This window comes from Misgurnus anguillicaudatus, chromosome 23 (assembly GCF_027580225.2).
Source record: "Misgurnus anguillicaudatus chromosome 23, ASM2758022v2, whole genome shotgun sequence".
NCBI lineage: Eukaryota > Metazoa > Chordata > Actinopteri > Cypriniformes > Cobitidae > Misgurnus > Misgurnus anguillicaudatus.
The window spans coordinates 20,273,992-20,297,565 of record NC_073359.2 but is presented as its reverse complement, the minus strand read 5'-3'; the positions used below and the strand labels follow the sequence as shown (position 1 = coordinate 20,297,565).

Below are 23,574 nucleotides of genomic sequence, written 5' to 3'. Positions count from 1 at the left end.
GGCATCGCTCCCGATCTACCCCTGGACTATCCACAGGATCCAAAGTGAGGTTTGTCTGAATTCTGGGCTTTAGCAGCGACCGGTGGACCCGCTTTACCTTATTGACATCATCAACTGGTGCGATAGTGTACACAGCGCCACCCACTCTGGGCACTTCCATCACCCTATACTGCACTGAACTCCACAGATCCTGGATTTTGTGACGACCCCTCACATCACAATTTCGCAAGTAGACAAGATGACCAACTTACGACGATCAGCTGCTGTTCTTAAACAATCACAAGCTCCCTCGAAAGCAACTTGCAACCTAGCCTGATGCTCTCTGATCCACTCATGCACATTACCCTCTGCAGGCTCAGAAAATCTTCCAAGCAAAAAGTCGACAGGGAGCCTAGGCTCCTGGCCAAACATTAGAAAATATGGGGTCTCCCCTGTCGCCTGATGTGGAGTGGTGTTGTAAGAAAAGAGCAATTGTGGGAGACAAGCCACCCAATCCCGCTTCCTTGAGACTGGCAGTGTGCGTAACAAATTGTGGAGCGTCCTGTTAAAACGCTCACACTGCCCATTGCCTGCTGGGTGATAAGGTGTGGTCCGGGATTTCTCAATCCCATATAACATGCAGAGTTGTTGAATCAACCGCGACTCAAAGTTCCGGCCCTGGTCGGAATGAACTCGACCAGGAACCCCGAACTTATAAAACCATTCCATCACCAACACTTGAGCGACGGTCTCTGCCCGTTGGTCTCGAGTAGGAATGGCCAGAGTGTACTTTGTAAAGACATCAGTCATCACAAGAACGTTTTCCACCCCTGAACGGGATGGCTCCAACAGGGTGAAATCAATGGCCAGTATCTCATTTGGCCTAGAAGCCAATAAATGACCCATAAAACTACGGGCCACCGGCTGCATATCTTTGGCAGACTGACATCTGTCACACTCCTGACACCACTGTGCCACCTCAGCTGACATGCCAGGCCAATAGCAACGTTGACGTACTAGTTCAGTAGTGCGTTCAACGCCCTGGTGCCCGTGATCTTGATGTAACCCAGTCAACACCTCACTTCGTAACACTGATGGCAAAACCAATTGGAGAATTTCTTCCCCCCCATCTGAACGGAGTACCCGGCGATAAAGCAACCCCTGCCTTTCCACAAAGCGATCCCATTGCCGTAGTAAAATCACTGCGGCCTTCGAAAGTGACTGACGTTCAGCGGGCACTGGGCGTTTCCCTTTTCTCCAGAAACACAAAACCTCTTTGATTACTGGATCTGCCTCCTGCAAAATGCTCAGGTCTATAGCAGAATGGCTAGGCAAGGCAGACACAACAGCCTGAGTTACCAATGGGACAGATGTTAGTCCTACTGCTTGCTGCACAGAAGCTGGAACTACTGTACCTGGAGGCCAGCCATGTGCCACCCCTGAGGCAGATGGATTTTGCCTAGACAAGGCATCAGCATTTTTATTGCTGCGCCCAGAGCGGTACTTAATGTCAAAGTCAAAACAAGCAAGCTGTGCCGCCCACCGTTGCTCTGTAGCCCCAAGCTTGGCCGAATTTAGATGGCTGAGCGGGTTATTGTCAGTAAAGACAACACATTTATTACCCAACAAATACTCCCTGAACTTCTCTGACATTGCCCACTTGAGGGCCAAAAACTCTAACTTCATGGAGCTATAGTTTAACATATTCCGCTCTGGGGGTCTAAGACCACGACTTGCAAAGGCTATAGGTCTCACCTTTCCGCCTTGTTCCTGGGAGAGAACAGCGCCTAGCCCACTCAGGCTAGCGTCCACCTCCAGGATGAAAGGGAGGGAGAAATCCGCGTATGCAAGAACCGGGGCCGTAGTAAGACGCTCCTTCAGGTCTTCAAAGCCCTTCTGGCACTGATCCGACCAAGCACTGGCAAAACTCTGCTCCGCTCGTACCTTGGGCTTCACATGTCCACATTCTGCAACCAGTTTGTGCAGAGGGGCCGCCAACTTAGCAAACCCCTCCACAAACCGGCGATAATAACTAGCGAAGCCCAGGAAGGAGCGCAGCTCCGTAACGCTAGTAGGTCGGGGCCACCGTGCCACTGCCTCTATCTTCCGTGCATCAGTCGCGACGCCCTCAGCTGATATTACATGCCCCAGATATGCTACCTCAGACTGGAAAAAGGAGCACTTCTCCAACTTGGCCTTAAGACCCTCACGCTTCAACCTGCTCAGAACCACTTCTAAACGCTGCAAATGCTGTGTTACGGAAGAGGAAAAAATGACAATGTCATCAAGGTACAACAATAGTGACTGGCACTGTTGGTCACCGAACAACCGCTGCATTAAACGCTGGAATGTCCCAGGGGCATTGCAAAGCCCAAAGGGCATACGGTTCCATTCAAAAAGGCCAAACGGTGTACAAAAGGCAGTCTTTGGTTTATCTGCTTCACTGACAGGAACCTGATTGTACCCGCTGGCTAGATCCATAGTGGAAAACCAGCGGGCCCCAGTGAGCGCATCCAAAGACTCCTCGATTCGAGGCAGAGGGAATGCATCTTTCCTAGTCTTGGAATTCAATTGACGGTAGTCCACGCACATGCGTAGACTACCGTCCTTCTTTTTCACCAAAACTATCGGGGACGCATACGGGCTGCAACTCTCTCTTATAACTTGAGCCTCTAACAAGGTATTAATATGAGCTTTAACTACTTCGTACTCAGAAGGGGGTATACGGCGATAGCGCTGCCGAACTGGGATGTCATCCAACAAAGGGATGTCATGTGACAAAAGGTTCGTACACCCCAAATCTCCCTCATGAGCTGAGAAGACCGACTGATACCTCCGTAGTAAAGCCCTAGCCTGATCTTGATCTTCTAATGACAACCCTGACAAATCAATGGAACTAATCTGTTCTTCTGTGCCAGACACTTCCTGAGAACTAACGGTGGCGACCACAGGACTAACCTCACTAACTCCAGCTGGCAAGCTAACAACGAGCACCCCTGTTAGAGTTCCCAAAGGCGTCCTAGGATGCAACAAAACATCAGTAGTACCCACATTTACCACAGGAACAAAAACTGTTCCTCGACTTACCTGCACCAATGAAGGTGAAACTAACAGTCCAGCAGGTAGGCCAGACTCAGAGGGCTCAAAAAGAACTGGATCACATGAAAACTGCTCTGCGCAAGTTGCTGTCACAAACCGTAATGTACCACCTGGAATGCGCCACACTTGCCGCCCCCTGACCCGAGCTAAACCCAGACGATTGAAACGAGACTGAGTACTCACAGAGTGGCAATGCTGAAAGGCTTGAATTACACAGCTAGGCGCCTGTGCTATAGAAGGCAACTTAAAGAAAGAGGGGCCATGCTGTCCAAAGAACTCCTGGTAGCACCGACTGAGAACATTCATACCCAGGACACCTGGCACCTGAGAACACAGGCCACCAGGAGGATCTTTGACAATCAGCACCCCACAATTTGGTACCAACCTGCCACAGAGCTCCACATCTAACTCTATGTATCCAAGGTAAGGGATGTCCAACCCATTAGCGGCTTTAAGCTGCAGCCATTGACATGACCGCAAACGATCCTGACCCCCTAACCCAAAATGGCGAACAAAACAGCTCTCCTGAATCGTAGACACCATTGAACCAGTGTCAATCAAGCAGGGTATCTCTACTCCACCAATAAGGACATCCAAATGTGGACATGACGACATTAACCGGGACACGGAACTAGAACTCTGAAAAACACTAGAGCCAATATCCTTCCCAACCGAGCTGTGACTCTGCAACACGGTGGGAATTAGTTTTCCGACTGCTGTTGAACACCAGGCTGTCTACCTCCCGCCACAGAAGGGTGCGTAAGCAAAGAGGTTTGAGTACGAGGGGGAACGCGTTCCCCGTCGCACTCCCTGGCAAAATGGCCAGGTTGTTGACATCGTCTGCATATAACGGAACCACCACGAGAGGGGTTACTCAAATACGACGAACGACCACGTGAGTGCGGTGAGGGACTATGCGAGCGCGGTACTGGACTATGTGAACGTGGGGACTGATAAGCAACAGGACCCCGTAACAAAGAAAGACTTTGAGTAAGCTGGTTCAGTTGCACCTGCTGTGCTTGAAACATTTCCCTCAACTCACTCAATTCAGATTTCTGCAATGGACCCCCGTTATCTGGTACGGCCCCACCTTGAACCCCATACTGAATTACCGGAGTTAAAGGAACAGACTGGCTACGACCACGTGCGCCCCCCGGCAGTCCCTCCTGTTCCCACCTGATCGCTTCCTTACGGACCTCCAACAACTGAAAAGTAGGATGACGTCTTACTAACTGTTTAAGTTCCCGACGCAAAGAGCTATCTGCAACATGCTCGACAAATTGATCACGCAAAACGATCTCAGAATTTAACATCGGATATGGTGACGGTTGTTTAACACGCTCCAAGAGATACATCAGGGCAAGGGAGAACTCCAAAAGGGTCTCCCCTTCCTGCTGCTTTCTAGAAAAGAAAGCCTCTTGTAAGGATACATATGACTGAGAGCAACCATATAAATCACGCAATGCAGAGATAATTTTAGCTGGATCACCCCTTTCGACATCGGAGCGGTAACGAATCTCCTCCCGTGCCTCCCCTTCTAAGTGGTCAAATAAAAACAATGATTGATCGATGGTAGAAAGGTGACGAAGCTGCATACATGCTTGTACCTCTTCAACCCACTCTTCAATACCGATGCCAGTCTTACCATTAAACCTTGGACATTTCCTATCCCGCGGTACAAAAACCAGCCTTTCAGGCAGAGTGGCACCGGTACCCTGGGTTGGAGGTGTAGCAGTAGCAGTAGATGTCCCAGCAATGCTGGGAGACGATACCTGAGAACTGGGCAATACAAGGGCGCGTTCCTGACGTAGTTTCTCATTATCAGCCTTCAACTGGGCCACTAATTCTCGCAACTCTGACAATTCTTCCTCCATATCGAGAAAAAAAAAACACAACTACTCACCACTAGTAGAGAGAAGCACTCTGGAGAAGATGAACCAATGGAACACGAAATGACAAACGCTGCTGTTCTGCCTCTTAGAGAAAAAAAAAAAAAACACGACACACGAACAAACACACACAAACACCACAGAATACAAAAAAAGAAATATTCTAATACCCCTGTCTCTGCTCAGCACAGGTACCCTGCCGACTACGCCAAAATGTAGCAGAGCGGTCAGGTTGAAATATAATTTCTCTATTGGAAGATTATGAAATACCAACAAGGCCCAAAAAGGGCACAGCTTTCGACTACGCCACCCCCAAATATACCGGGGGAACAGTCCAAAAAGGACACAGGTTCGTTACCTTAAGAGTGAGCAAGAGACAAGGGCACGAGAATAATGAAAAATATACACCTTTATTTTGTATTAGCTAAAAAGAAGTATCAAATATTGGTCTTCAGTCACTTATAAAATCAGCACAACACATACAAAACACTTAACATTTGCTGGGTCTCAACTCAAGCAAAAGGAGATAACAACCCCGGTTACACACAGAATATTCACCCCAACACCACGCACACACACGGCACACGTGTGAACGGTATAAGGTCAGCACAGCACACAGTGTAAAAGTCACTCAAAAAGAAAAATACAAAATTATCTCCTCCCATCCAAAAGAATGACCCACCCCACACAATTGTCAAAAACAAAACAAATCTACAAACCAAAAGACAAAGAAAACAAACCCACAATTAGTTACACAACATAAACCAATATTAAATATAAATCACAAAACAAAAACAACGAAAACTACTAAACACTGACACAAATGAAAAAGAAAATTAAATAGCCCACGTTCAAAAGAGGCAGTACCTTTACATATGCTGTGAGTCAAACGCCACCAGCGGACTTGATGGCACAAACTGACAGTAAACTCACCTATAGTAAGTAGTACTTACAAATCATCAAGCCAGCTCTGATACACGTGCAGGCCTTAGAGATTTACAGGAAGACTGGGCAATAACCTCAACTTATAATAGTTAGGCCCAGACTAATACATATGCAGGCATTAGAGATTTACAGGAAAACTGGGCAATAACCTCAACTTATAATAGTTAGGCCCAGACCAATACACATGCAGGCGTTAAAGGCTTACAGGGAAACTGGGCAATAACCTCAACTTAAAATAGTTAGGCCCAGACTAATACATATGCAGGCATTAGAGATTTACAGGAAAACTGGGCAATAACCTCAACTTATAATAGTTAAGCCCAGACTAATACACATGCAGGCATTAGAGACTTACAAGGAAACTGGGCAATAACCTCAATTTATAATAGTTAGGCCCAGACTGATGCACAGGCAGACATTAAAGGTTTACAGGAAAACTGGGCCGTAACATCAGACTATAATAGTTAGGCCCAGACTGATGCACAGGCAGGCATTAAAGGTTTACAGGCAAACTGGGCCGTAACATCAGACTATAATAGTTAGGCAGGCCCAGACTAATACACAGCAGACTCCCAAACAGGACCAAAGAAAGAAAGAGTGGTATTAAACCACATACAAAATAAGAAAACAAGCAAAATAATTCAAAAAAATCTCAATTACACAAAAAAACAACTAAATGTAGTAAAACACTAAACCCACATTAACTAAGCGACTTATCAGTGAACCATGGACACAAGAAGTTCATGTGAATAAACACAAAGTCGCTGACACAATTACCGGCATACCGAGTGAAGCCCGTTGCCTAAAATCGGATTCAAAAGTGACCCATACAGTTTCAAAGGCAAAACAGCAGCGCAGTCAAACCCTCGTAAATAACCCTCTCATTCCCCAGAAAGTGGTCGGAAGACCAGATCAACCTGCCGAGCATATAACAGGATATTATTATTTTAAAAGGTTAGAAATTGACAAACCAGCGCAAAATAGAAACAAAAAAATAATACGTACCAAAGATTAGCGGTCGTAACTCACTAAACGAAAGCGTCTTCGCTAGAATGAACGTTGTTCACTGTTCACAAACCGGACGCCAAAACACGCTGAAATGGTACAGCATGTAAGTTTCAATACACCAGTTCCCATAGTCCAACAAATAAAGCGCACATACCTGGGATAGCAGACAGCCCACGCCAACAACAGTAGTCAAATTATCCTGTAGTGTTAAACAAAGTAACGTAAACAAACGCACAAAGTTTGCCGAAAGGTTACACGCTGCTAACGCACATACCTGGAGAAAACATGAATGAGGTCCCACAAGAGGGCGGTGACAAGGATGACACATAGCCAGGTAACCAAATACATGCCTTTATATAATGATTTACACATCACGTGACCTAATGAGCAGATAACCTTCCTTACTCTGCTACACAAGCATGTGAAAAAATAGGTCATTGAAATTTGGCTCCCCCTGTGATGTCAAAAGGGGATCTTAATCTGCACGTTCCAACCACAACACTTAAATGTCCCCTTTAACTTGTGACAAAAATACCATTTCCTGGTCCAAGACTCCGCCTACATTTTAAACAGCTGGTTATTGGCACAGTTTATTCATTTCACACATTTAAGCTACATTTTTTAAATCTCAAGGTGTACACTATATCCAGACTCACGGTCATGGAAATTCAGCTTTTTAGTCCATGAAAGTCAGGGAATTTGACTTCAAGTGGGAACCCTGAATATCACAACACATGTTTCACACAATATACAGAATTCCAAATTATGCATATTTGTAAATAAGAAGCTCATAAAGTGGCATCTCCGTCAAAAATGCTCTCTGCAAATATTATACTTTCCCTTCAAATCTGCTTAATCCCACCCTCAGGCCATTCAGAAACACCGGTTTGTTGGATAATTTACAAGAAAACGATACACTTAGAGGGTTTTGCATCTGAGCTCTTCATATACTATGTTTAAGTATAGACCATTTTCGTGTTTGCATACAGAGGTGACGTCTTTTGTGGGCGGAGCCAAACTGGTTGCAGAAAGTGACAGCTCTGCAGTAGCAGTGTGAAGTGTTTTAGGGTTAAACTGTGATTTTTTTTGGATCTGGTGTTCTGTTGAAGTCTGTTCCCCTATGTTTCTCTTTAGTGTAATGTTTTAATCATGTTACATTTATTTTTTAGAAAAATATAAAGTTTTAATGGCTTGGCTACTGATATGCATGTATGTAATGTATATGTATTGTTCTTTATTGGTAAATCAATTATTTTTACTGTGTAAATCGCTAAAGAACATATAAAAGCAATACTATCCTGTTTTCTATATAATACCATTTATTAAATATTTCATCATTTTCCTGTTTTCTATTATTTCTTCCTTTTATTTATAGCCTACATGTTTGTTCTTAAACTATTATAAAACTATTATGTTTACATACAAATTAAAATGCATAGGCCTGTTTATATATTAATAACACTTTACATCATGTGTGTTATATTTATACATTTAGTAAGTATGTAAACTTACTAAATAAATGTATGTAAATTTTAGAACAGGAAGAAGACACAAGCTAAGATATAAGGTAAAAAGAAATAATAGAAGACGAAAATTTTGTATAAAAAAATATATACAGAACACCGGACATCTTCTCTAATTATTTTCTATTCTAATTATTAAAAGATTTCCAAATGATTTCATCACTCCAGTCTGTCTGTTTAATGGCTTATTGCAAACATAAACACCTACGTTTATCTTCAACTGGTTACTTAGATGACGGCATTTTATAAAAATGAAGTTCATCTTTTTTGGCATTCCTATTCTGACACTCAACAGTACAACAAGACATTTTCCAGTGAGTTATCTTGCTTGTGTGTAATTCATTCTGTTTTTCTGTCACCACATTGCGTGCACAGCTTGCAGTGACGTAACTGTGATGTCTACTCGCAAAGGGCCTATTGGTGTCAGTAGTTTATTATTATATATTGTACAGTAATCTGTATGACTTATTTTTGCAGGCATACATCCATACAATGGTGTGATTCCCAAGCACTCCAATGAACGGGTTGCCAAGAAACTGTCTGAATCAACTACACAAACATTTACAGACAATCTGATTTGGAAAGTTCTGGAATACTGAAATGTTGTTTTTACGGATGAGTCATCTCATGATTTCACAGATCCTACTTTATGTGCAAATATTGCACCAAAACCTGTCAAAGAAGCAGCATGTATTTGCATACAATGAGATAAATATAACCCACTTTTATATGTGATCTGTGCTTTTATTGTTACAAATTGCATCTAAAAGTAACATTCACAACTGTACAATCACTTTACACCCCAGTGCAATTTGTCTACAACTCAAAATACACTTGATGGCAAAATCACATCTACAGTATATATTCCCGATAAAGGAACCAACGGCATAAAAATAAATACAGTATCTACTACGAAAAATGTTGCCTATGACATCTGAATTAAAAATATCTCATTTGGAATAATCCTTTCTACTATAATTACATAAGCCACTCGTACATAACGTCACTTGATAAAAATCCAAAGTAGGTTATACGTACACCAATCCACACGGATTTGCTACAAGTTTCTGATATATAAAGACATCCTGGCACGAGTTCACGATATATTTATTTGCAACGTTTCGCTTAAGGATTTTATTGATTAATAAATATATTTGATAAGAAACCGAACAATGGAATGTGTCGATTGTGTCCAGTCACTATTATTAGTACGCATACAGTAACTGTTACGGATGGCTTTTGACGATACTAAATTTCACGTGTTATATTTGTGTATAAGACATACATTTTCATCGTAAGTTTAACATCAAAGTTGTTTTTCGTCTTAACGTGAACGTAAGTGCTCATACTCTCAATGCATACTGTGCCAGCAGTTATAGATGGAGTCCAACATCCAATGTGCAATTCCTGTCGGTCAAATAAATAACAAGAGCACCTTGAAAACCTTGAACTCTGCATAATATTCAGTAATATAGCCTGCAGTTGTCCGACGTTTATTTTATTGTTTCTTTTGATAGTCACTATAAGTGGAATGACATTTAAACTATATACTGTAAACCAAGCATTATCAACCACCATTAAACTACTTTATATATATATATACCACAATTGAAATATAACTTTAAAGTTTGTGCCACGTGTTTTAAACGTAGTCGGCAGTGAACACTGAAGTTCTGATAGCCATATAGCTTTGTGCTTTTTTTCTAGTCCCTGCTTTTGAGTTTTCTATAGACTCTAGAGGTGCTATTGTTACCGAACTACTTCATGTGTTTGACAGCTACAAACTAACAGGTCGGTTTCGATTGCCACACCAAAAACTCCAAACAACGTCGCATCCACGGATTGGCTTATGAGGAAAGATTGAAATCAGCAACAATTTTGAGGTAGCTGGGGCGGCTTATCGGTTAGCCGGGTAGCTTTGGCGCCGGTGACCATGGATGGATCCGCATCGACTCGTTCCGACATCTTCACGCAGATAATGTCAACCAGACGCTCGAACACTTGTCTGACGTTTATATTCTCTTTGGCACTCGCTTCGTAGTATTCAAAGCCTGCAAGAAAAGACCACATACTGTATGTGCTCCTTAAAAGGATAGTTAACCCAAAACTCATTTACCCTCATGTTGTTTTAAACCTATGAGTTGCTTTATGCTGTTGAACGCAAAATAAGATGTAAGCACACACCTCATGGTACCCATTGACTTCCGTAGCATTTGTTTTATGGATATCATGATTACCGTCAACTGTGTGGACACCATCATTTATCAAAACATCTTGTTTTTTGTTCAACATAAGGCTGAGTAAATACATTTTGAGTGAATTTTAAAGCAACACTATGTAGTTTCCATGTAAAAATGACTTACAGCTCCCCCATGTGGTTGAAAAGCGCAACAGTGCCTGGTATCAGACACTCTTCTGCAGGCATGGGGAGGGGCGGGGCTGTGTTTCCTACCCGCCACCGCCACTTTCAGAGTGTGCTTGTAGCAGCTAGGAGGCTGCTCAGGTTGCAGCAACAGTACAATTTGTCCAGTTAAAAGTTGTTCTATCACTGAAATAATTTTAGAGACATTATTTAAAGGTAAAAAACTACATAGTGTTGCTTTAAGTTTCATGGATGAAAAATGTGTATTTCTTTTCTAAATGGAAAGAATCAGATGAAAGGTTCGGACATGTAACTCACCCAACTGGTCGGCTAGGTGCTTCCCCTTCTCGAAAGGGACCACTCTCTCCTCATCCATGTCACATTTGTTTCCCACCAATATCACTTGAGCGTTATCCCAAGAATAGGTTTTGATCTGTGTTGCCCTGTAAGAGATACTATGTAATAACCCAGCAAGCAATTTTGCGTCTAAAAGACGTCTAATAGACGTATAAGCTGAAACAAGACAAAGTTTGGGAGTCTAACCAAATAAAATAAATGTAATCGCTATTGACTTTGCTTACACAATGGAATATCATTATTTCGGCAAAAACGACATGTAACCAAATTCAAGTTTATTTTGGCTGGAAGTAAATTACTCATAAGCAGACTACAGTATATTGGGTCTATAGTTAACCTAGACAGTGAAATGACTAATATTGCTTGCTAGAAAAGAAATGCATGTAACTGTAGTTTCTTTCTTTCTGTTTTTTTCCCCCCAAGAATCGTCACATCATGCACCATAGCCTAAAAATGAACTTTGTACTACTTACCAGTCCTGGACTGCATTGTATGACTCTTCATTGGTGATGTCATACATCAGGATAAAGCCCATGGCTCCTCTATAGTAAGCCGTAGTTATAGTTCGATATCGCTCTTGTCCAGCTGTATCCTATATATCAAGACAAATTATATCAAGACAAATTATCGGTTTGGTATATTATAAAATATACAGGTGCAACAACTTGAACGCCATGAACACCATCATCTTTTTTTTTTAATGCAGTCTGAATGTAGTCTAATAGGATGCACCGATATAATGCAAAATATCTATGCCAATACCGATATTTAGTTTCATAGAATGAGATTGTCTTCAGGTCACAGTTTTCTAGTCATAGTCTAGTCTAGTCATTTGTTGTCCAGTTTTATTTAATAAAGTTATCCTTGTTCCCTCATTCTGTCTGCGCTTGGGTTCTGTCTCCTGGCAATTCCTGTAATCTGCATTACATACCGATAGTTTTGCTTTTTACTCCTTGTTTTTAAATTACGTCAGAAGTGCCCTGATCATCGGCTTTTTTTTTTTTTTTAAATAGGCCAATAAAAAAATTCTGACGGTACTGTTTATAGGCAGATATATCGCTGCTGATATATAAATCTTGTTACCTCCATCAATTTAAGAAGTGGGTCAAATCAGAATAAAAAAGATCAGATAACGATTCCATGTTTGAGCTGTTCACACTGTCATGCAAAGAAACAGAGATGGGTCACATATGAGCAAATAATCGGATTTTGACTGCAGTCTGAATATAGTCTAATAGGCACCGATACAAAATATGCCAATACCGATATTCAGTTTCTTAGAATGAGATCTACGTTACATACCGATAGTTTTGCTTTTTTTGCATTGGCTGTTTTTTTTAATTGGCCAATGATAAAAAATGCTTTTATCTGCCGATACGGATTATAGGCAGATATATTGCTGCCGATATATAAATCTTGTTACCTCCATCAATTTGGAAGTGGCTCAAATCAGAATCGAAAAGATCAGATTCCATGTTTGTGCTGTTCACACTGTCATGCAAAGAGACAGACATGGGTCACATATGAGCAAAAAAATGATTTTGACTGCAGTCTGAACGTAGTCTATTAGGATGCACCGATACAGAATATCTATGCCAATACCGATATTCGGTTTCTTACATACTGATAGTTTTGCTTTTTACTCCTTGTTTTTAAATTATATCAGAAGTGCCCTAATCAGCGGTTGTTGTTTTTTTGAATCGGCAAACGATCGAAAAACCGCTTTTATCTGCCTGTACTGATTATTATAGGCAGATATATCGCTGCCGATATAAATCTTGTTACATCCATCAATTTGGAAGTGGATCAAATCAGAATCAAAAAGATCAGATTTCAAGTTTGTGCTGTTCGCACTGTCATGCAAAGAGACAGACATGGGTCACATATAAGCAAAAAAATCGGATTTTGATTGCAGTCTGAACCTAGTCTATGATGATGCACGATCCAGAATATATGCCAATACCGATATTGGGTTTGTTAGAATGAGATCTACCGATAAATACTGATAGTTTTGTTTTTTACTCCTTGTTTTTAAATTATGATGTCAGAAGTGCCCTGATCATTGGCTCTTTTTTTTAGATCAGCAAATTATCGAGAAAAAAAGCTTTTATCTGCCGATACTGAGTATTATAGGCAGATATATCGCTGCCGATATGTAAATCTTGTTACCTCAGCCAATTAACACAAAGTTTGTATTTATAGCAAAAAACAAACTACACTACTAACTCTACTATACACAAACGGTGCTAAATAGCACTAAAAGTGGTTCACTGGCTTGTAATCATAGGGGAACCATTTTTAGTGCCATATAGCACCTATGTAGTAGCACCATATTGTGCTAGAATCATATGTGGTGCTATATCACCACCATATGGTTCTTCTAGCACTTAAAATGATTCCCCTATGATTACAAGCTTTTGGTGCTATTTAGCACAATTTTTTAGAGTGTAATAGTGCTCTTTAACAAATGAGGGCAAATCACCAGTCAGTCACAATTCAGAGATAAAAGGGGCAATATAAACGTCCAACATATAGTGCAGTTTTTAACAGAGCGGCATGAATGCTAAAGATAAACATATGAGGACAAAATAAATGAATGGTTCATTGGAACATCAATGGAACGTAATAATTACGTCTATTTCAGGCCCGTCTTTATTCAACAGCCGGCGCGCGCTTTCGTTTCTTTCCTCTTGCCGCCAGTTTCCTCCCAGCTGTTGTGTGAATGAGAATCTATTTTTACACGTTCAATTCAGAATCGCAGCTTATCACAAATTTTAGCCAGAAAAATGCCCTCGCGTGCTCTCTGCAACCCCCTTCAACCTCAGGGGCCGCATTAATTGGCTATGATGAGCATCATTTTGCCAGTGAACGGTATGGAGAGCTGCTGCCATGACAACCAGCATCGATGATGCATGTGGGGAAAAAAAGAGGGCGCTTGTTTTCATTTCCTTCAGAAAAGATGGCTCTCATTCACAGTCTGGTGAAAGGTTACTGGGAAATGTCGGGGAACTTAGATCCAGCCTCGTGGGTTTTGTTTGATTCAGTCATTAAAATATATTTTTAAGGTGTTATGATGCGATAAAAACACCATGCGTGGTATTTAGCAAAAGACTCACCCATATCTGAAGTTTAACTCTTTTGTCGTTCCTGTAAACAGTCTTCACCTTAAAGTCGATGCCGACCGTGCTGACAAAAGAGTTGCTGAAGGAGTCGTCCGCATATCTAAACAAGAAACTGGTCTTGCCTACGCTGCTGTTGCCAATGATCAGGAGCTTGAACATGTAGTCAAAGTTCTGATCGGATCCATCTCTCTGCCCGAAACGCTGGTCTGCTTTTGCCATCTGTGTAGACGAAGAGGTGCACAAATATAATAGAAAAATAACTTAATATAGTGTATATGGCTCTGACGGTGCGCTAGCAGTGCAAAGGTCACGGATTCCCAGTGAACAAAAATACTGTAGCTACAGAATGAAATGACGGTCACTTACTTTGAATAAAAATGTGCATAAGTGACACTCGCAAAAATAAAGACAAAAAATGGTTCTATGCATGCGAAAACCCCTTTAAGCACCTTTATTTATTGTAAATGCCTGTCAAATTCCTAAATGTAGGCTAATGCATACATATTACAAATATTACAAACATTTAACAATCATTGTATTCATAACACATGCTATATAAAATATAAACAGCAACCAATACTACGATTTAAATAAAATAAATCATCACCTCGTCATACTGTCATGAATGAGCTGAGGTAACGTTATAATCAAAACACATCTATGATGCGCGTGCCGGTTCATCGTTTATTTTAAAAGCCCCCATTACGCATTCAAGTGGTCAGTTTGTTTATAACATCGATTAGACATAAAATCGACAGGTGACATTTGCCAGCCATGACCATTCACAACCAAACACAATTATCACTGCATAACCGGAGGATGCCATGAACATGGAAACGATCAGGTGACACGCGAGCTCGTGCACGACTAACGACATTTTGATCGACAACATTCACCGACAAACATCCATAAACGACAAGGGCCGTCAATTAATGGCCATTTGATGGAGATGCTCACCTCGGATGCGAGCGCGGCTCCGGTCTGCTTGATCTTACAGCTGGGCGTCTGCAGCACCTGACGACGCGCGTGCACGGATGCGCCAGTCAACCAAGTACCGCTCGCTCAAAACGCCGGTATTTAGCGTGTAAACGATTATAGTGCTTACAAATAGCGATTATTAGGTTTATTTGAATTCTGTGCAGTAGAGTAGGGTGGGGCATACGGACGTTTAAACGTTTTCGGCATGGTCTGAACAATTTATATAATTAGCCTATTACTAATATTTAAACCATTACAGAATGTCTTTATATTCATGTAGGATTAAATGGTGTTTTACTTGTTCCCATCCACCAGATAACATCCAACCAACATATTACCAAGACACCCTCAGAGATTATGTAGTTTTCAAACCAATAAAATTCCTGTTATAACCATTAAATCCATTATAGTTTCTGTGATGGTTTCTGGACAACCTCTTACTTTCACACTTAATTTACAAATGAATAATACATTGGATAACAAAATTTCAAATGTAAGTTGTATAAAACATAAATACTAAAGCGTTTGGATATTTTCTGGGCCACTTTATATTGGGCAAATAAGCAAACTTTTATTATAATGTACACACAACAGACAGACATACAAACAGAAAAGCTAGCCCAGTAATAAGTCATGTTGGAATTGACAATGCACCTTTTGTCCATAAACTGAATGCATTTCATTACAGAATACACTGCAAAAAATGACATACTTTGTATTTTTGTGTTGTTTTTAGAAATATCTACAAATTCTTAAATCCAGATGCATTTTCTTGATAAGCTAAATTACTTAAAAAAATCTGTTTTTAGATTAAAAATATAAAATTTAAGTGAAATTGTGCTTAAAACAAGCAAAAATATCAGCCATTACGTGTTTAAGAAAAAATGTAATTTATTTCAAGATTTTTTTCTTACCCCATTGGCAGATCTATTTGCTTATTTTAAGCACAAATTTACTTACATTTAGATTTTTTCTTAGGTCTTGATGAGCAAAATGACCTAAGAAAATAAGTCTTGTTTTTAGACAAAAAATATAAAATTTGAGTAAATTAGTGCTTAAAACAAGCAAAAACATCTGCCAATGGGGGTGAGAAAAATTTTCTTGAATAAGGGGTTTAAGAAAAAAGTAAACTTATTTCAAGATTTTTTTCTTACCCCATTGGCAGATTTATTTGCTTATTTTAAGCACAAATTTACTTAAAGGAACAGTATGTAAGAAATGTATATCAATGAATCATAAAATGGCCCTGATATGTCACTAGACATTCAGAAATCATTTTCATTTCAAATACTTATATCACTGACAACAGTGGTCTGGCCAGGATATTGTCATTTAAAAAGTGGAGTTGCAGCCCTCAACTGATGTTGATGTTGTCATTTTGTGTATTGGCCACCAGTTGGGTGATTGCAGTACCAGTTTTAGCCACAAGTTTTGTTATTGCAATACCAGTTTTGGCCACAATCCTACATACTGTTCCTTTAAATGTAAGATTTTTTGTCTAAAAACTAGACTACTTTCATAGAAAATTACCTAAAAAGATAAGTCTAGTTTTTAGACAAAAAATTTAAGTGAATTTGTGCTTTAAACAAGCCAAAATATCTGCTAATGGGGTGACATTTTTTTCCATGAATTAAGTGTTTAAGATAAAAGTCAACTTATTTCAAGATTTTTTTCTTACCCCATTGGCAGATTTATTTGCTTATTTTAGGCACAAATTTAATACAATTTTGTATAAAAATTAGATTTTTTTCTTAGGTAATTTTGCTCTTAAAGAAAATACATCTTAATAAAAAAAAAAGATATTTGTACTGAAAACAAGACAAAAATACCAACTAGAAAATCCTTTTTTGCAGTGTAAGAAAGATGAATATATCTTTGGATAAAATATATCATGGTATCAGGATTTGTTATTTCTAATATGCATTAATTTTGCCTTTATAGCAAATATTGTTTGCAAGTATTGACAGGGCCACACATACAAGTTAATGAGAAATCAATCAGAATGTGAATCTGCATACACAGTAGCAGATGAACATGACTTCAGTATTTTATATCTATTAGTCTAATAACTCTGAATGCAAGATAACAGACATTCAGTAATCATATAGATAGAAAGACATCCAAGTTAACATCTCTTCTCATAGAAATTCATTTACAGATCTTCCATCGAACCAAATGTTTTTATCGCATTTATTTTGTGGTGACTCCTAGTCCTATTCCGCTCTGTTCTAGTTCTGCTATCACAGACATGTGTTTGAAGTCTGCTGGTTTGTGGTTGAAGGTCTCGACCAATCGGAAAGTCTCATACCGCTGCGATCCATAAAACAGCTGCACCTGATTGGCCAAGCACTGGGCCTGCTGGACCGTCAGAAAAAAAGGTTTCAATGAAAAACTCCTGGCATAAATATTTGATTCACAAAAGGACCTGATTTCCCACTTACCAGAAATTTGGTATCCATTTCAGCAGTCATAAGTACAATGCCCTTGTCCTTCTGCAGGTCTGAATAATGGTATAAAATGACCTGACTGGGTGCGTTGTCCCCCATTGTCTGAAAAGGAAACCCTTTTAAGCATCACCCAATCCAACAAACAATATGTGCAGTTTATATAAAAAAGCAAGGTAATACCTGAACGTTGATCAAAGAGGTAAAGTGCAGCTCCTGACCAGACCATTGGCCGATAAAGAACTCATAACCCTCTTGCTGGGGCAGGGCGTACAGAAACTGTGCAAAGATTTACAAGACTAAGCAACTGATACTATATTTTGGTTTTAAACAATAAACACACCGGCTGGCAATTAAAAGTGCGAATTAGATGAATACATTTTTTTTAAAGGAAACCTTACTAAAGAGAAAGGAAATACTGCCATCAAGTGGTAACAGTCAGGCTTTGCTTGGCAGTATTATTATTATTAAATAGCAGAGCACTCGTACATAATATCAATAAGACTTTAAAAAGTGTACAATAAGCCTTACCGTTGGGCATGATTTGGCACGACCAAAAATTATGTCAAATGTTGGACCCTGTAATAGAGAATGTGTTATTAAATACGTTATTATATGATTTGACTAAAACAGTGTTTTTAACTTCTGTTCCCACTACCGGGACGTTTTAGTTGTCTCATAAAAACGCAAAAAATTAAACTACCCAGCACTCTTCTATAAAATTCTTGCTCGACTATATTTGCGTGACATCGCTGTACCGCGAGAGCGATCTGAACGCATACTCTCAAATTACTCTCGCGCGACTGTGATGTCACAAACTGAGCGGTCTGCTCAGCACCACTAAAGTCGAAGAAACTTGTTTCGCTAATTAATATAACTAAATCAATGACATGTGTCTAAGTAGTCTGACCAGTCAACACAATAAGTCGAAAGGCAATATAAATATAGCACTAAACATGAATTAAAAAATTTTAACATTGTAATAAAAATACAAAAAAAAAAAAAACTCACTGGTATGATAGCACTGATTGTGTCCTTGTTTGCGAAGTACTGCTTCCAAAGCTAAAGAATGAAAAGTGTTTGGTCGATTATAAATTTGCAACAATTACTTTCATCACTTAATGTTTATCTAATGATCATATTTCAGAATACAGAAACTCGGAAAAATGACAAAATAATAAAACAATGCTTAACTGGAAATCCACTACTTAACATTACCTCTCCAATTTCAGATCCAGATTTGTCCTTAACCATATCAAGATTGAGAATTGATCCCAATGTCTAAAAAAGTAAAAATAAAGTAATAATGCACAAGAATCCGATGATACACATAATAACGTTTGTTGAAATGTGTATACTTCAGCTTGCATTTAATTATTATTGCATACCTTATCTTTGGTGTAGCCCGTGGATCCCTCTTTACCTCGTTTGTCCAGCTACAATAGTAAAAGTAAGTGGTCATCATCTGTCCAGTTTATGGACTTTTGGTCTGACATTTAAACTTTATTAATATAAAAATGCACAAGTTATTTATCAAGTGAAATGTCTTACATGTTGAAATCCATAGGCATTAAATCAAACATTATATTAACGTCACGACTGACCTCTTTATCCATATACTTCACGAATTCGGCTTGTCTGGACTGTCCGAGCGGTTGAGTCTTCACTTCACTTCGCTTTTCCAGTCGTGTTTTGTATTCTTGAGGTTTTGAACTGACGTTACAGCAAATTATTAATACGCACATTAGTTGAGTATGGATCCACCAATAATAAACTGTTATTTATTTTCAACCACACCAGCGTTTGACAGCTACTCACCTGCGCAGCTTTCTGATCTTCTCTTCATATTTACTATAATAAGGATTTTCCTCTAACTCCGGTTCTTTCTTTACCGAAAACGCCCTAAACTGAGATGGCACAAGTCCTGGGATAAGAGGTCGGATGCCGGTGGTCCTGACCGCCAACATCCCACGATACAAACATGACATTTGTACCATGGCCGCCGCCATCTTTTCCCCGTCCCACATCTATAAGTGTCCGAGCGGGAAACAGGCGGAACCAAAGTTTAGTTTGAGAAGAATGTACCGGTTTCTATTTTAAAGGGGACATTTCACTTTCCACAAGACTTTTTTAAGATGTCAAATAAATCTTTGGTGTCCCCAAAGTACATATGCCAACTTTTAGCTCAAAATAGCATATAGATAATTTAATATAGCATGTTAAAGTCACTACTTTGTAGATGTGAGCAAAACTGTGCAGTTTTGGGTGTGTCCTTTAAAATGCAAATGAGCTGATCTCAGCACTAGTCTTGGGTGATTTCGAAGCATGCTTCTTGAGGCTTCGAAACATTTACGAATCTTTTGTTTCAAATCATTGGTTCGGAGCCATGGCCGTAGCTACCATTGAGGACACCGAGGTCATGTCCTCGGTAGTTTTTTCTTGAAGTTTCGTTTCATTTTGATGTGAAAATATCCGACGAGACAATCCTTGCATCTACGGACCATCACGTGCAGTGATGGAAATAACGGCGTTATATATAAACGTCGTTTCCACAGCGTTACTGACATTAAAATGCTGCGCATTAGTATAATTAATCTCACTGAAGCGAGTAAACTCTCATCATTTGACAGGCAATGTTTTTTTGCCTGTGGATGTTAGAGGGGGTGGGACAACCACATAATCAATGATGATTGGCTGAATTTCCATCGTTAGCCAACCAGAAGCAGGATTAGCTCATACACTATATACATGCACAGTCCGAGCAGTGTCGTGTTGCCCACTTGTTGATGACTTTGTCGCTAGATTTAACAACTTAAAAAAGCGAAAAAGGACAAATCTAGCGATCTTTTCTGTCGTGGTTGGAACTGACGCGAGAGCATGTATCATTCTCTACACTCAACGAGCAGCAGGTGCTGCTAGACAATCACAAGCAGCCCGGTCCTCACGTGGAGTCCGCCCGAGTCCCCCACATCCACAACGACAGAGCGATGGAAGTACAACAAGCTCAAAGGTAGCGGTCGCAAACACAAAGTATAATAAGCACTGCTTCTTCACAAGAATAGTATGCAAGAAAGGCAAGAATGTTTGTGTAACATGCAACGTAAGAAAGAGTCTGTCCACGTCTGTAATTCCAATCTAATAAAGCAAATGAAAATGAAAAGGCTGTAACAAACTTAACTATCATTTGGAAAGCCAGCAAAAGATGAGCAGAGAAGAAGGGAAGATGAGAAAGTTAAAGGTTATGCAGCAAATAGCCTACAATATGGGATGCAATACGGCTACCAATGAGATTAAAACCTACACTACTGCTCAAAAGTTTAAGGTCACTTAACTAAAATGTTAACTATGGTCTTAAAATCATTAAATCTGAAGGCTTATGGTTAAATGCTTGAAATTACTTTTGTAGACAAAATATAGCTGTGCCAAACAGATTAATGTTTGTTATTAGAAACCAAAAAATATATTTTTTGAAATAGATGACTTACACTGAATATTGAAGAAAAAGCAGCCACTAAGAGCCCTTATTATGTACAAACTCCTTCTATACTCTTAAAAATTCATCCTAAATTAAAAATTTAAGATGCTTCTTGAAAAAATGACACAGTTTTGCAGTTTCTAGGCAAAGGGTGACTTGCACTTCAGATGATGAAATGTAACCATTGATTTATTTTGGATGCTTTTAATCACCAACAAAATTCTCACAGACACAGTTACATTTGTGCTATGTCGTAGTTTGGACATGTTTATTATTATTCTGTAATATGGAAAAAATGTAAATAATAAAAAAATGTCCTCGGTATTTGAAAAATCCTGGCTACGGCCTTGTTCGGAGCTTGTTTCAAACTGGCCAAAGTCATGTGATTTTAGCAAACGAGGTTTCATTGGCCAATTGCCCTGTCCCAAATGGCGCACTTCAGCTGTGTCCCAATTCAGGGGCTGCGACCTTCTAAGCATGCAACCTTAAATATGAGCACTCGGTCTTTCAAGGTGGCAGCCTCAGAAATCCGCGAAGAGAACTGAAATGAGACGGTCTAACCTTCGGACGACCCATAATTGGCGTCACCTGCTGCGCGTGTCAGCAGGACATAGCGGAAACGTTTCTGACTTATTAAAATAAATATGAAATCAGAAAAATATTAATTTAGTTTAGAAAATATGACACGTTGATGTAGATTAAACTATTCAACAGTATATTAAATTTAATTAATCAACCTTAGAAATATATGCATCATAAAAATAATAATATTAACACAAAACATAACTACTAAAACAGTGACAAACTTTTTTTGATAAATACACACTTTTATTTAATGAAGGTTTTAATTGTTTATTTTAGAATATCCAGCCGCCGTTGCAGGCGCGCAATGAATCTCCTCGGCTGTTAAGGATCCATTAGTTCTATCCTTAACAGCGCGGAGAAATGAGGACGCATTTTGAGGCTTCATTCTAAGCATCCTTCGAATTGGGACGTCCTTACCAGCCTGAAGTTGCGCTGCTGTGACGCAATCGGTCTTAAAATACGTCCTTAGAAGGTCGCAGCCCCTGAATTGGGACACAGCTTTCATGTGGACTTTCGGTCTCGTGGCCTTAAAGCAACACTATGTAGTTTTTTTACCTTTAAATAATGTCTCTAAAATTATTTCAGTGACGGAACAACTTTTAACTGGACAAATTGTATTGTTGCTGCAACCTGAGCAGCCTCCTAGCTGCTACAAGCACACTCTGAAAGTGGCGGTGGAGGGTAGAGCACACAGCCCCGCCCCTCCCCCTGCCTGCAGAAGAGTGTCTGATACCAGGCACTGTTGCGCTTTTCAACCACATGGGGGAGCTGTAAGTCATTTTTACATGGAAACTACATAGTGTTGCTTTAAATTGCGCGTGCAAAACGACCCAAGAAAACAAGTCTAGTTTTAAGACCAAACATTTTAAATTTAAGTGATTTTGTGCATAAAACAATCTGCCAATGGGGTAAGCAAAATTTTCTAGCATTTAGTGTTTAAAAAAAAATTCAAATTTTTTTTTGCTTACCCCATTGGCAGATTGCTTGTTTTATGCACAAAAGCACTTAAATTTTAGACTTATTTTCTTGGGTCATTTTGTTCATCAAGAAAAGCATCTTACAATTTTTTTAGATATTTTTACTGAAAACAAGACAAAAATACTAAGAACATTTTTTCTTGAAAATCATTTTTTGCAGTGTATGTAGTGTGGGCCGGTTTGGGCCAAAATGCCAGGGCCGAATTTTTGTCCCAGTCCAGACCTGGATGAACCTCATGCAATCTCCCATTTGTTAAACTAAAAAATGCATTTTCGCATTAAATAAGTGTAGGTACTGAACAAGCTGATTAGTTGATGTCTGCTGTATGATGTTATTATGAGTATTCAGTAACAAGATATTAAACAACTATAGGATCCTTTTACACATCTTCTTTACAATGCTCTATGCTGGAGCTTTAGTGTTTATCTATGTATTATCTCTTACATTTAATAAATCAATAAAAGCAAGTGTTACCTTAAAATTAACAAGGGCAAAAGCAGTTTTTGTAAACAATTTAAAATGGTGATTTTGACCACTAAAACAAATCGAATCCTGCAATGGATATTGTTGAAATGTGATATTAAAAAGCACTTAATGATATTGGCATCCGTAGTTTGCTTAACCCAGTACCCATGTTACGTTTCTTTTTATTACTTAATTCAACATTTTCATAGACGTCTCAAATAATTTGTAGATTGGTAGTGTTGAAATAAGTTCATTTATTAAATATAATAAAACAAATGAAGTACACATTTATAGGTGCCATTTTAAACACATATTCTGGAAATAACATATTTATGGGTAATTCACAACTTACAGCACTTAAATTA

General features: G+C 39.4%; 2 protein-coding genes and 1 long non-coding RNA gene across 4 annotated transcripts; all 3 read right to left on the bottom strand.

The window, feature by feature from the left end:
- Nucleotides 1-5,358: 5,358 nt before the first annotated feature.
- On the bottom strand, nucleotides 5,359-7,239 carry LOC141359491 (uncharacterized). The gene is made up of 3 exons (XR_012365967.1): nucleotides 7,075-7,239; nucleotides 6,918-7,006; nucleotides 5,359-6,829 (listed from the first exon to the last, which is right to left on the bottom strand). It is a non-coding gene; the product is annotated as an uncharacterized lncRNA (long non-coding RNA).
- A 1,927-nt stretch (nucleotides 7,240-9,166) lies between these two features.
- rab3b (RAB3B, member RAS oncogene family) lies at nucleotides 9,167-15,417 on the bottom strand. 2 transcript variants are annotated; one of them, XM_055218526.2, is made up of 5 exons: nucleotides 15,242-15,417; nucleotides 14,279-14,503; nucleotides 11,636-11,754; nucleotides 11,124-11,248; nucleotides 9,167-10,494 (listed from the first exon to the last, which is right to left on the bottom strand). In XM_055218526.2, the coding sequence occupies exons 2-5, from the start codon at nucleotides 14,501-14,503 to the stop codon at nucleotides 10,310-10,312; spliced, it is 654 nt and encodes a 217-aa protein (XP_055074501.1). In that variant the 5' UTR covers nucleotides 15,242-15,417; the 3' UTR covers nucleotides 9,167-10,309. The 2 variants fall into 2 exon arrangements, with proteins under 2 accessions (XP_055074501.1, XP_073717456.1); XM_073861355.1 differs by lacking the exon at nucleotides 15,242-15,417 and adding an exon at nucleotides 14,892-15,196.
- A 734-nt stretch (nucleotides 15,418-16,151) lies between these two features.
- On the bottom strand, nucleotides 16,152-19,770 carry atpaf1 (ATP synthase mitochondrial F1 complex assembly factor 1). Its single transcript, XM_073861354.1, has 9 exons — nucleotides 19,525-19,770; nucleotides 19,311-19,419; nucleotides 19,095-19,142; nucleotides 18,925-18,987; nucleotides 18,718-18,768; nucleotides 18,238-18,285; nucleotides 17,890-17,985; nucleotides 17,710-17,811; nucleotides 16,152-17,635 (listed from the first exon to the last, which is right to left on the bottom strand). The coding sequence occupies exons 1-9, from the start codon at nucleotides 19,731-19,733 to the stop codon at nucleotides 17,453-17,455; spliced, it is 909 nt and encodes a 302-aa protein (XP_073717455.1). The 5' UTR covers nucleotides 19,734-19,770; the 3' UTR covers nucleotides 16,152-17,452.
- Between the last annotated feature and the right edge of the window lie 3,804 nt (nucleotides 19,771-23,574).